The sequence below is a fragment of the Ascaphus truei genome, chromosome 3 (assembly GCF_040206685.1).
Source record: "Ascaphus truei isolate aAscTru1 chromosome 3, aAscTru1.hap1, whole genome shotgun sequence".
Taxonomy (NCBI): Eukaryota; Metazoa; Chordata; class Amphibia; order Anura; family Ascaphidae; genus Ascaphus; species Ascaphus truei.
Window position 1 is genome coordinate 404,887,144 of NC_134485.1, and position 13,031 is coordinate 404,900,174.

At 42.3% G+C, this 13,031-nt stretch overlaps 1 protein-coding gene across 7 annotated transcripts in view; it reads left to right on the forward strand.

Moving 5' to 3' along the window:
* Positions 1–13,031, forward strand: part of DLG2 (discs large MAGUK scaffold protein 2) — a 1,892,764-nt gene that overhangs the window by 202,219 nt on the left and 1,677,514 nt on the right. For 6 of the 7 annotated variants that reach the window (XR_012800043.1, XR_012800042.1, XM_075592575.1 and 3 more), the window contains one exon: positions 1,514–1,659. Coding sequence is in view for 5 of the 7 variants with exons in the window: in XM_075592575.1 (XP_075448690.1) it covers positions 1,514–1,659 (146 nt within the window). In the remaining 2 variants the exon portion in view is untranslated. Of the gene's footprint in view, positions 1–1,513; positions 1,660–8,189; positions 10,369–13,031 lie in introns of those variants that run through there. The other variant, XM_075592568.1, reaches the window with a different exon arrangement.

Consider the following 13,031-nt stretch of genomic DNA (forward strand, 5'->3'; position numbering starts at 1 on the left):
AAAATAAAAGATGGGAGATGTGTGTGTGGACCCAATAACATAATCATCGGCGCAAAATACCTAAATGCACCCTAGGTATAAGCTATACTGTGGTTGGACAGGCAGGTAGGTGAGGATCCCTGCACAGTCCCTAAGGCTGAATAGTAAATGCTCCGATGAAAACGCTGATACCTCCAGTCACCCTAATCCCCCAACTCGTAGGGGTAATCAGTGTAAGGACAGGTAAGTTGGTGGATGTCCCTGTGAATCCCTACCACTGGTGGAGGTGTGCGCTGTATAGTTCTATTTAAATGCAGTTGTAGGAACCTGATAATATAGGTTAAAAAAATACATAAGTTAACCTATGGTAAGGTGCCCTAATGCAAGGAATTCAAGCGTTAGTGAGAAAAATCAGAGCGACAATATTAGAGAATGTACTTAGCTTCCTGGTGTCCCAGTGTGAACCTTGCGCTGACGGTGATGATGTCAGTGTACCTGACATACGTTTCGCTGAGGAGTGAAGTCGCTTTTACAAGGGTAAGTTCCTCCTCCTTACAATGAGTGTTTTAAATAGCTGCTCAGGTGACAGATCGGTCCAATGGGGGTCGCCTTTGTATACAGCTGATTCTCAACAAAGCGGATCAGAATACATCATATAAGACAGCGCTGGTGGCTGCAGTGAAAATCAATATATGTTGCCGTGACTAATAAGAGCTGGAGATGTTTGTATGTAATGCCCTGGGTAATACACCCTTCTACTACATTTAGTTGCAGTTGAATGCATGTGAGCAGGGGCCTTCTTCCCCAGCCCACCCCTTCTGAGGTGGTTCTAGGCCTGTCTTCTCTGTTTTGCTACTATTGCATCCTGCATTCCCCTACATTACCATTACTATGAGGCTGAGCGAGTCTCCCCCCCTTTTTCTATCAGGTTGTTAACCAGAAAACCATGAAGATATAAAGTACAAGAAATTCTAAACAGAATACTGTAGCTCATAATATGGGGTCAACAATAAGAATGAATGACCTGTAGTGCATACTGGGAGTCAAATGCCGAGCAGATATATACAGTATAAGGGGCATTTAGAGGTATTTCTAGATGTGAACCCTACAAATCTCAAAATAAATCTACATTGGATCTAAATTAGATTAAAAAAAAATACATATCCAAATGGTAGGATAGTGTTAAATATCGGATAAAATGGTTCAAAAGTACAGAAGGAATGACAGAGAAAATGACGGGGGACGTGTTTTTTGATCAGCTCGCTTAATGAACCTTGTACTGTACTGTATGTACATTATGACATGAATTTCAGACAATTAACTAACGTGTCAGCACAACAATGTAGTCAATTACAAAGGATGTTACTGTGTGTTTCCGGTTTTCTTTAGAAGTTTTACAGCTCTCCAATGATATTTCCAACAAAGGGGTCTATATCCGACTATGTAATAACTGGTAAAAAGACTACATATTTAGTTTTTTGAGACAGGAGAGTAGAATATAATTATCAGTGGTCTTTTTTCTCTTTTCTGACAGATATTCAAGAAGTTTATGAAGTAACATTGTTAAACTCAGACATAAACTCTGAAGACAAAATAGCTGAATTGAACCATGTTGCAGAAATATGGGAGAAGAATAATCCATCTTCTGTTGACCAGGAGAGCTCACAAAGAGCCTCAGAGGTACTGTATATTAAGTAGTAATGTCTCTGTTTAAGTTAATAATACATTTTAAAATAGTTTGCCTTTGTCAGAATGAACATGACAGAATCCATAAAATTATATAATTAAGGACTGATACCGATGGAATTTTGGAGCAAAAGGGTAGTTATTAATTCCTTTTGCAGTCAAACTATGGTTATGCTGTTAAATTAATTGTTATATTGAAATTACTCTCTATGTTTTATGTTTTAGTCATGTATTATAGAAAGTTTGTGCCATATCTTAGCATTTAGCCAGTCGATGGTTCACATGTATAATCCTGTCAACAATTAATGTTTTTTCTCTTATGAGAACATTTTGGTATGAGACAATTTAACCATGGCTATTAATTATTTATCAAAAATGAGTCTGACTATTTGGGTTCAAGATCATTAAAACCACTAAACCTTTAAAAAACAAGCTTTGTGTACAGTATGTAGGGTCTCCATCCACAATTTCAAAAATGTATTAAATTCACCAGATAACATGCATGGCATCTTCACCGTAATTCCCAAGGAGAGGCAGTTGGAAGACTTACTATATCACTGATTAGCACTTAAACCCTTTGATTGCCCTAGGACGTAGCTACTACATCATGGATTGTGGCACCCTGGCTTTTCCATGACGTAGTAGCTACATAGCAAAAAAATTGTGTCTGAACTGAAGGCAGACAGAAGGGGGGTGACTCCTCCCCTTCCGTTATCAGTGACGGAACAATTACCGGTATGTGACTGTGACCGTAAGGGGGTAACCAGGCTATACAATAAAGGTTAAGCCCATCAGGTTACCCCTGAGAACCATGGGCCTATTGGCAGCTACCTAGCACCATAAGCCAGGGGCCATGTATTATAACCTGTAAAAGTTAAAGTGTTGTAAAACATACAGGACACCTAAGCTCATATTGAACCCCCAAAATAACCACAATATATATAAGCATATAAGTGTCATAGAGGAGTGCTTCTGAGCATGGCAATATATATTTAAAACCAGAGACAGAACATGAAACACAGACAGAGCTCAGTGCACATCCAGTGAAACTTATCATGGTACAGTGCCTAAATATATATGTATAGATATCTATTAAATAAAATGGTCTTTTAGTTTAACATTTTGGCCAAAGTGTTGTAAGCCCTTGAGCCACTACACGGCAGACCACATCTCAAGGGTACCTAACACTAATATAAATTCTTAATAACCCGTGCATTACCAGGAAGAATGATTTATAATAAATCTGTCAAAATTAGTTGCATAGTTCTAAGTCTGATTGAAGCTCTTATTAACCTGTACATTACCAGGAAAAGCACTCTGTATTAGATTTGTCACAAACAAACTGCAAGCAAGCAAGTTCCCCTGAGAGTGGGAAATGCAATGGTTATTAAGAATTTATATTAGTGTCAAGGGCTTACCACACTTTGGCCAAAATGTTAAACTAAAAGACCATTTTATTTAATAGATATCTATACATATATAATTAGGCACTGTACCGTGTATAAGTTTCACTGGATGTGCACTGAGCTCTGTCTGTGTTTCATGTTCTGTCTCTGGTTTTAAAGTTAAAGTGTTCCCTGCTTTTCCACTTTTCATGTTCCCTGTGCCCTAGACTCATAAAACTTTCTATGTGTGTGTTTTAGGTGGGATATTTGGGTAGAAATGCAATTGTTTTGTTTGCAGGAGTTTGGGGGCCAAAGATACCAGTAGTCTCCTAATTCTCCCCGGTGTGCAGGCATGATTTGCCAGTATGCGGGTTGAATTACACCAGGGCTGCCCAGTGTCCTCCAGACTCCTGGTTTTCGAGCCCAGATATGCCAGCCCTATTTCCCTTACAAATAGGAGTCTCCCCAAGTGATCCTATGTTTTAAAGTATGTTTTATTTCATTTGTGCTTTTACTATAAATGTCTTTTCAGTCAACCCGGGCATCTACACAGGTGCCGGGAAGTCTGGATAGACATTGGAGTTCAAACAGGAGATGGGATGTTCAGAGGTGTTGTGGTGCTAAGTGGCCGGGGCAGGGCAGAGTAATGGGTACGGAGAACAGAAATCACTGCGGGGAGGCCACTCTGGTCTGCCAGACTCAGTGGAGCCTGCCCATTAGGTGGCAATGGATTGACTGGGTGAAGCAGCAGAATGTCGGCGCGTTTCCCATAGGTCAATTCATATGTCCTGCCCACAGGGCATCCTGATTCGGCTTGGCACGCCCCCTCCTCTGACATCAGCCAAAGGACGAGCACCCATTCCTATTGGCTAGTGGGATAGGGTTCACTCCTCCTACCTCTATGCTAACGATAGCTTAGCAGAGTGTATGGAAGGAGGAAGCTGACTCAGAGAACCAGGCGATCTAGTGGCTTGTGTCGATGAAGCTAGGGCGGGCTTTTCAAAGTTGCTCTGTCACAAATAGCAGATCAACCGGCTTCGTTTTGAAGCTAGGAATGTCTGCCCTGCGGGGACTAAGTCAGACGCAAGGTCCAAGTTCTCATTTTAGAATGTAGCGGTCGCGGCTAGGAACTGAAGCCGAAAAGATGACCAGGAAGCCCGGGTGTATATTCTGGTCAGGGTGAGCCTACCGAAGCAGGCGCCCTGCACCTAGTAGAGCCTACATTTCAACCCCAGACCCCTATTAAGTGTGCTTTTATCTGTATTTTGTTTATTCATTGTGTGTGTACGCGGGTTTACCTAAACAAACTGCATTTTGATCTTACTACCTTGTTTTGACTAGTGAATGATCCCGGTCCAAATATAAATAAGTGCCAAAGGTCCCGGTCTCAGAGAAGTGATCAGAGTGCCATAGGGGTCATGGTACTCTTGTCCTGCAGCCCCTCTGGCAATCAAAGGGTTAAACTCCTCACATTTATGTCAATTTATACCTCTCTGTCTGTGTGAGTACTGTTTCACCATCCTCATCCTCAGTATCATACCCAGCATCTCATACACAAATCCAGCCTCCTAATTTGGGTCATTACACATTCACCCTCACTTACATGTCCTCATGTATATCTACCAAATAATAGTATGCATCAAATAAACTATATCTAACACATATCTTATATATGTAGTCTTTACATTTTTAAATTTATAACAAAAATGTATGCGCCTAACATAAAATATAATTTTTTCTAAAAACCTAACCCAGTTCTAAGCTGAGGACAAAATATGAAAATGTTTTAATAGAAGCATATTGCAAAATAAATAACTGTATGCGTTAAATAAATGTCTTTTGTTTAAATCGGCTGTAAGTCAAAATGACAGGTGGGTCTCTGCAGGGTTTCAGTTGGTATTAAAGCACCCACTGTAATGCCATCCACGATACGGACAATGTTTTTGTGAACGGCTTTCTCTTTCTGCTGAGCTTTCGGTTCCTCTTGTATACAATCTTCTTTGATAGTCGTTTTCCTAAGCGCTGCCTGCAAATGTTTAATGTTTTATATGTCGTTTGTGTAATTTATGGTCTGCTGCACCCTTACTGCCTCTACAGTAAGTGGATCTCTGTCTTGACTGGCCACATTATTTACCTCTGCATCCTTTTACTATTTGTGCATAAAATTGTTGTACTGTCCTGAAAACCTTTATTTGTGTTCACTTACCTGTCCTCCCCGGGGGCTGCAGTTTCCAAGTTTGCATGGCTCTCCAGAACAGCTGACTGCTGCACTTTCTCTTTTTCAGCTGCCAATGAGGCATTATTTTCTGCCTTATCTTTTCTGCATCATTTTTATGTCATTCCATTTAACATCTCATTTGATTTTGCAGTTTGATCCCAATTACCCATAGCAGGACTGCAATCCTGCTCATGAGGATTTTGAGTTGTAACGGAAGGCAGTAATGTTTCCGTATGTGCGACACACACATTTTCAGTAGCTGCTTGCTCAAAGTCTCATAGAACCTGTTCATGCTGGAAGTCTGTTCCTTTTTTAATTTCTTGTTCCATGCATATAGCATGAAATGTGCAATCAAGTGTATTAGATGTAGATACTTGTTGCTGATGGCTTCTGGTGTCAAGTGCATTACTGAGTACAGATGTGTGAATCTTCTGCCTCAATCCAAATCTGATGCAGGTTGGCCAGTTCAGGATTAGTTTAAAAAAGGCGAGGAGGAGATCTTCCAATGTAGTAGTGTCTCCAGTTTTATATGTAACCCTTCTTATCCAGCTACAAAGGAGTTTACGTCAGATGGTCTATATACATGGCAGTGCTCAGTCTATCATACCTGTTCAGGGTGCTGGGTAGGTGCAGGCTGGGTGTGGATGCGTGAATGTTACAAGGATGGGCGCCAGGAACTTTTAAAAACAATAAAGTGCTTTATTGGACATCCGTCAGTAATGCTTCACAGAGATAGACATACTTCACATTTGACTGATAACTTGTGGCAAATAATAATATTCAGGACTTCTTTCCCTTTGTAGCGCTTACTCTTACGTTGGGAGGTACTTGGCTTGTAACCCGCAGTAAGGGTTACATTGGCAGTCTCTTGCATAGTGTTAGTGACGTCCCATGTTAAATGGACCACTCTGGACTACACTTCAGGCTGCTGAATTAGGAACCTGCTACTGTGTACTGCATACTTCTTCCATACCTATCTGATCAGGATTGCACTAGAGACCTTCCAGTTGAGTCGATCCACACACACTCAGGAGTTAGAAACGCGGATAATTCCTTACTAAAAGCATGCTTCCTCTCATTCAATAGTGAGAACAATCTCAGACACATACTTCTGGTGCTTACCTGTACTTAAAGGGGCACATTCCTTCACTGAAAACAACAAGGGTGACAGGACATTGTTAATATAGTAATCTATAGATTTAAACCTATATACAGTGAACATACCAAGAGAACTCTGATTAACCTGTTTCTAGAACATTGGATGGAGTTTTATATACCCTTCTATCTCGCTATAGTGACATCACAAGTCACAAGACATCCAAGGGAGTGTCAATCCCCTTCTGCAACTCATTCTATATCACATCTTAGGGGGGTGGGGGGAAAGAAACTTGAGGGAACCCACACAATTAACACATTAAACGTTATAGTAGTGTCAAATTAGACTACACACATAAATAAATATATATATACTGTATATAATCAAAAAATAAATAGACGATACCGTTCTGTGGCGAACGAAATCCTTTTATTTGTGCGAGCTTTCGAGATACACTGATCTCTTCTTCCGGCGATGTTACAATGAATGAAGCAAGCAAAGGGTATACTTAAAAACAGTGTCTCTTGGAATGTTATCTGTGCTTGTCTCTCCCCCCCTCCCTGTGTGGATGTGATTTATGGCTAGAGGTGTTAAATGGTTCCTGAAAGTTAGTGATGTAAGAATTTGTGTGTGTATCTGTTGGAATATAAATGAAAGAAGAGCCCACAGTGTATACAGTGCTTTAAAAAAGGTGTGTGTGTGTGGAGTGGGAGTTAATATAAATGGTGTGGGTAGGTGTGGAAATGTGAGAGATTGTAGCAAAACTAAAAGTGTGTGTAGATACTATGTGGTACCTATTGGTGTATAGGGATGGAAAAACAAGGAGTATTTGTATGTGTAAGAGACAGCTGTGTGTGAAATACATATAGCACAGTATGTACAGACATGGCCTTTAGCGCTCATGGGAAGAGAGTTCACTTGTGTCAGTAATGACTCATAAAATTTCGATCTCTGTTTAGGCCACCGCTAAGTGTCCCGAACAGTTGCATAAATTTGTATTCATGCAACCGTCTCTCTTTCGGTGTTTTAAGATTACCTTTGAGTATGGCAACCCTCAGATCGTTCAGTTTATGGCCAGAGTCAGAGAAATGTTCACCGACAGGACTGTCTCTTGTTCCGCGTGTGATGCTGTGGCGATACAGGTTCATTCTCTTGTTTAGCCCCTGCCCCGTCTCACCTATGTAGTAGCAGCCCCCTGGGCATTTCATGCACATGATGAGGTACACAACATTGCTGGAGGAACAGGTGAACCTTCCTCTGATTTTGTATTCCCGATTCCTGTGTGGTATTTGTATTGTGTCCGCTGTGTAGAGCATTGCGCAGGTTTTGCATCTTGCGTCCTGGCATGGTTTCGTCCCGCATTCAGTTGTGCTGCTGAATACTTTACTCCTCACCATAATATTCTTGAGATTAAAAGGTAAGTGAGTGTATGTTACTAACCATTGAACCTTTAAGCAGGGAAAAGATGCATTGGGATGGCTACAAATCTGCAATGTGGTTTAAAACGCCAGCCATGTTGTGTTTCAGCCATCCTTAATGCTATAATGCCCTGCAAATAGAATTACATTTCATAATATCAAGATCTCAGACATAAAACAAAATATTTGCTTCACTGTATATTTTGGCTGGAAAGGATGTAGATTCATTTTTTTCTGTTTCTTTACAGAAGATTGCCACTTGGCAGAAGGAGGAAAAAGAAAGCCCTCGGGAGCTGCGAATCGTAAGCGAAAGGCTGAGAAGGAAAAGGACCAAGCAAAACAGCACGGATCCTTCCTGAGATATCTTCGCTTTAATCAAAATGAAGAGGGAAGCAGTTCACAGCATCCAGATGATGCAATTTTACTTGGAGAGGTTAGTTCACATCTGCACGTAAGCAGTTTGGAACAACAAGATGAAGGAATATTACTTTGAGGTGAGGGAACCTCGCATCCGTAAAAAAAAAAGCAGTCTGGAAACTCAAGATGATGAAAACTTCTAGATGAAGGCAGCTCGCAGCATCAGACTGATATGGAAGTGGAGAAAATGTATTCACCTTCAGAGGCAAATGCAGAAATCAAAGTAAATTAAATAGAAGCAAGAAGTTACAAACAAGTTACAGTATGGGGACCCAGCTTCTTGGCCCAGATGTGATGACAGTGTGCGGCAAATTCTCATGGAAAATGGACAAGTTCATGAATTTCCCTTCACCAAGGATGAAAATAAAAGAATATTCCCTGCTCTGCATTACAAGAGGAAATGCATTAATGGGGCAGAAATTAATCGAAACTGGTTACAATATTCAGTGGCGAAGGACTCTATGTTTTGCTTTTGCTGGTAGTTGTTTAGAAATCAAGCAATTGGTACATCACTTACTGAAGATGGTTCGGCGGACTGGAAAAACATATCTTCAATTCTCTCTTAATAAGAATAATATAATAATAGCATGTTCTTGTATAGCACTGCTAGTTTTACGTAGCGTTTTACAGAGACATTTTGCAGGCACAAGTCCCTGCCCCGTGGAGCTTACAATCTATGTTTTGGTGCCTGAGGCACAGGGAGAGAAAGTGACTTGCCCAAAGTCACAAGGAGTCGACACCGGGAATTGATCCAGACTCCCCTGCTTCAAACTCTCAATGCCAGTCAGTGCTCCCTCTCCTCTCTTCACATGAAAGAAGTACAGAACATTTTGAATGTTTTCAAAATTGGAAAGAACTTGAATTATGATTGAAGAGAATTTACGTGTGATCAAGGGAAAAGAGGAATATTGGCGACAAATATTAGAGCGTCTGATTGCCTTAGTGAGAGTTCTCGGTGGGCAAAATTTAGTATTCCGCGGGCGTGGTACAAATGAAAAATTATACACTCCAGGTAATGGAAACTTTAAAAATGTGTTGAATACCTAGCTTTGCTTGATCCAGTCATGAAGGAGTGCCTACATAAAATATCTGATCATGAAACACAGGTTCGTCACTTAGGAAAAAAAATGCAGAATGAACTGATTCAAATCCCAGCAAATGCCATTTAAAAGAAAATTTGAGAAGCTGCTCATTCTGCTAAATACTTTTCAATAATACTGGACTGTACACCAGATGTGAGTCATGTTGAACAAATGATGATGATCATTCATTTTGTGGATATGGAAAAGTCTGCAGATGAAGATAATGTTGAAGTGCTCATAAAGGAACATGTTTTAGGTTTCATACCACTGAAGGAGACGACTGGAGCATTTATGACAAACTATTCTACAAGAGCTTGAAGCAATGTCATTATCTATGGATAACTTACATGGCCAAGGCTATGATAATGGGAGTAATATGAAGGGTAAAGACAATGGTGTGCAAAGGAGAATCATGGAAATCAATCCTTGGGCGTTTTTCCGTTCCTTGCAGTGCGCATTCTCTGAATTTAGTTGTCAATGATGCTGCTAGTTGCTGAATGGAGGCAAGCAGTTTCTTTGACCTGGTGCAACATGTTTGTGTTTTTCTCAGGCTCATCATGCCGTTGGGAGCTTCTGACTCACCATGTGAATTCTCTAACTGTGAAACCACATAGTCAGACAAGATGGGGGAGCCGCATTGATGCTTTGAAGCCTCTTCGCTATGAACTTGGAAACAATTATGATGCCCTAATTGAAATTTCTGATGATACTACCTTTACTGGGTCATCTGGCAATACAGCACATTCAGATGCAGAAGCTCTTGCAAATGACCTTTCCAAGTTCACATTTTTGACCACTTATTTTGTGATATAATATCCTTATCGAGATTAACCTAATGCAGCTTCGGGAAAAGAGCTTGAACATACATTCTGCTATTCAAAAACTGCAGCAAACTAAAAATATTATAGTGGAATTCAGAAGTGATAAAGGGTTTGAAATGACACTGCTAGATTCTCTCGAGCTTGCTGAAGGAATAGACTTTATGACAGGATTTGAACCAGAACCAGTTTGCATTCGGCAAAAGAAACAGCAGTTTTCGTATAAAGGAGGATACACACCCATGTACAACCCAAAACAAAGGCTCAAAGTGAGTTTTTACATCGCAGTCCTTGATACTGCAATTCACTCGGTTCACAAAAGATTAGCAGATGTAGCAGCTAGAGTCAGTATTTGGTTTATTTATGATATCCACAGCTTGCAAAAGAAAACAGCAAAACAGACTGGAGTCTGCATTGTCTCATGGAAATTCAAAAGACATTGATGCTACAGATTTATCTAGTAAGCTTCAGGCTTTTTCAAGGCGACTTAAGAAACATTCCACTCCTGAAGAACTACAGTAATGAAGTTTGTTTGTGAAAATAAACCCATAGACCGTTTTCCAAACATTTTTATAGCTCTACGTAATCTTTTAACTTTGTGTAACGCCTGTATGCCCGCAGACCTGGCCAGTCCCCAGTACTGAGGTGGGTAAGGGTATAACACACACCTACAGCAGTGATGGCGTGCCCGGAGTGTGGTAGTAGCATTGCCGGGCCTGGTGAGTAAGGGTTAACGTAATACTTGCTGAATCCGGGGTGCCAGAGGTCGGAGGGTTATGTCCAAGTGCCAGAGTTCAGGGGTTGGAGAGAGCAGCGTAGTGATGTCCGAAAACTAGGGTCCAAGGGCAGGAGAAAGCAGCGTAGTCAAGTCCAAAGCAGAGTTTAAGTTCAAGGCAAGGAATCCAAACAGGGGCAGGGACAGGAACCAGAGCTGAAACAGACAAGGGAGCTAGGCATAGACACTGCACACATAGGAGTTACAGGAAAGCTATGCAGAGCAATGACTGAGGGGAAGGAGTTGGGTTATATGGGAAGAAGGACTAATGGGGGTGAGGGGAGGAGCAGAGGTTTGAGTGGGTAATTGCAGAGACAGGTCTATGAGAGCAGGGGAGGAGACAGGGAGGTAATCTAAGGTAATAGCCTGCAATCGACGGGGGCGGAGCCAGAGCATGGGGGAGGTAAGTAAGTAGAACGGGTGCGCGCGCCCTCTGTAACCCTGCTATGCGCACGCACCGCGCGTGCACCAGAGTGTGGGGGAAGACCAGCAGAGGAGGTGCACGGGAGAGAAGACAGAGGGGAAGGAGGAACGGAGGAACCAGGTAAGGAACGGACAGGGGTGACAGAGGCACGCCGAGGAGCACGTGAGCCACGAAAGGGAAACCGCGATTGTGAACGCGCGCGCTTGGTGAGGGGACTGCACGCGTGGGCAGAGTGTAAGCCTGGGCATGAGGATCGGGCCGTGGAGGAATGGCTGAGGGAAGAAGGTAGAGTTTGGGGATGTAGGGGAGTGAAGGAACTAGGCACTGTGGAAGCTGGGGTGACGGGGACACGCTGGGAACTGCGAGTCTCCCGATCCGTTACAGTATCCCCCCCTTGAGGATCGGACTCCGGACGATCCTCCCAAGGTCTATGAGGGAACTTCTGTCGGAACTGTCTGAGGAGTGCTGGGGTATGGATATGATGGGATGGTATCCAGGAACGTTCCTCCGGGCCATATCCTTTCTAGTGTACAAGAAACTGAAGTCTGCCCCTGGACCAACGAGAATCGAGTATGGATTGGACTTCGAATTCTTGTTGTCCTTGTACGATGACCGGGTTAGGTCTCTGAGGGCGATCTTGAAAATGGGCATTTTGGATCTGGGGTTTAAGGAGCGACACGTGGAAAACCGAAGGGATCTTCATAGTAGGGGGAAGTGCAAGTCGGTATGCGACGGGTTGATCCTTTGAAGGACCTTGAAAGGACCCAAGAATTGATATTCTTGGATGATACCCAAACTCTGTCTCCAGGTTTGAATACTGGACCCACTTGACGTCGCCGATCAGCTTGCGTTTTCTGTCTTTGAACGGAACCTTGCAAAGCCTTTAAGATCTTCTTCCAAGAATTTTGAAGACTGGAAATGTGAGAATCCGCTGCAGGAACACCAGAGGGGAGGGAGGAGAGGGGAAAACTGCTGGGATGAAATCCATAGTTAATGAAACAAGGCGACTCTTGCGTGGATTCATTTCTTAATGAGTTAATGGCAAACTCAGCCCAGGGTAACAGGTCCACCCAATTGTCCTGCGATTCAGACATGAAGCATCTGAGATACTGTTCCAGCGTCTGATTCATTCTCTCCGACTGCCCGTTGGTTTGTGGGTGATAACCTGAGGAAAATAGAAGGGAAATGCCAAGTCTTTGAGAAAAAGCTCGCCAAAACTTAGAAATGAATTGAGAACCTCTGTCCGAAACAATCGAAATAGGAACACCGTGTAATCTGAAAATTTCCTTAGAAAAAACGTCGGCCAAGGTGGCTGAATTGGGGAGACCCTTGAGGGGTATAAAGTGTGTATGCTTGGAAAACCTGTCTACTACGACAAGGATCATATTCATCCCTTTAGAATTGGGAAGTTCCACAATAAAGTCCATGGAGATGTGTTTCCAAGGTTGTTCCGGAATAGGAAGAGGCATGAGGAGATCAGAAGGTTTGTGTCAGGCGGATTTGCTCTGGGCACAGACTGGACAAGCTCTGGTGAAGTCAAAAATGTCCTTGTTCATCTTAGGCCACCAAAAGGTCCGTTTGATAAGATCTACCGTCCTCATGAAGCCTGGATGACCAGCAGATCTAGACAAATGTCCCCACAGAAGTATTTTGTGGCGAAAATGCGGGGCAGCGTACAACCGTCCTTCTGGCACCTTAAATCTCCTAGGAATATGAGCCTGGGCTTTATTGAT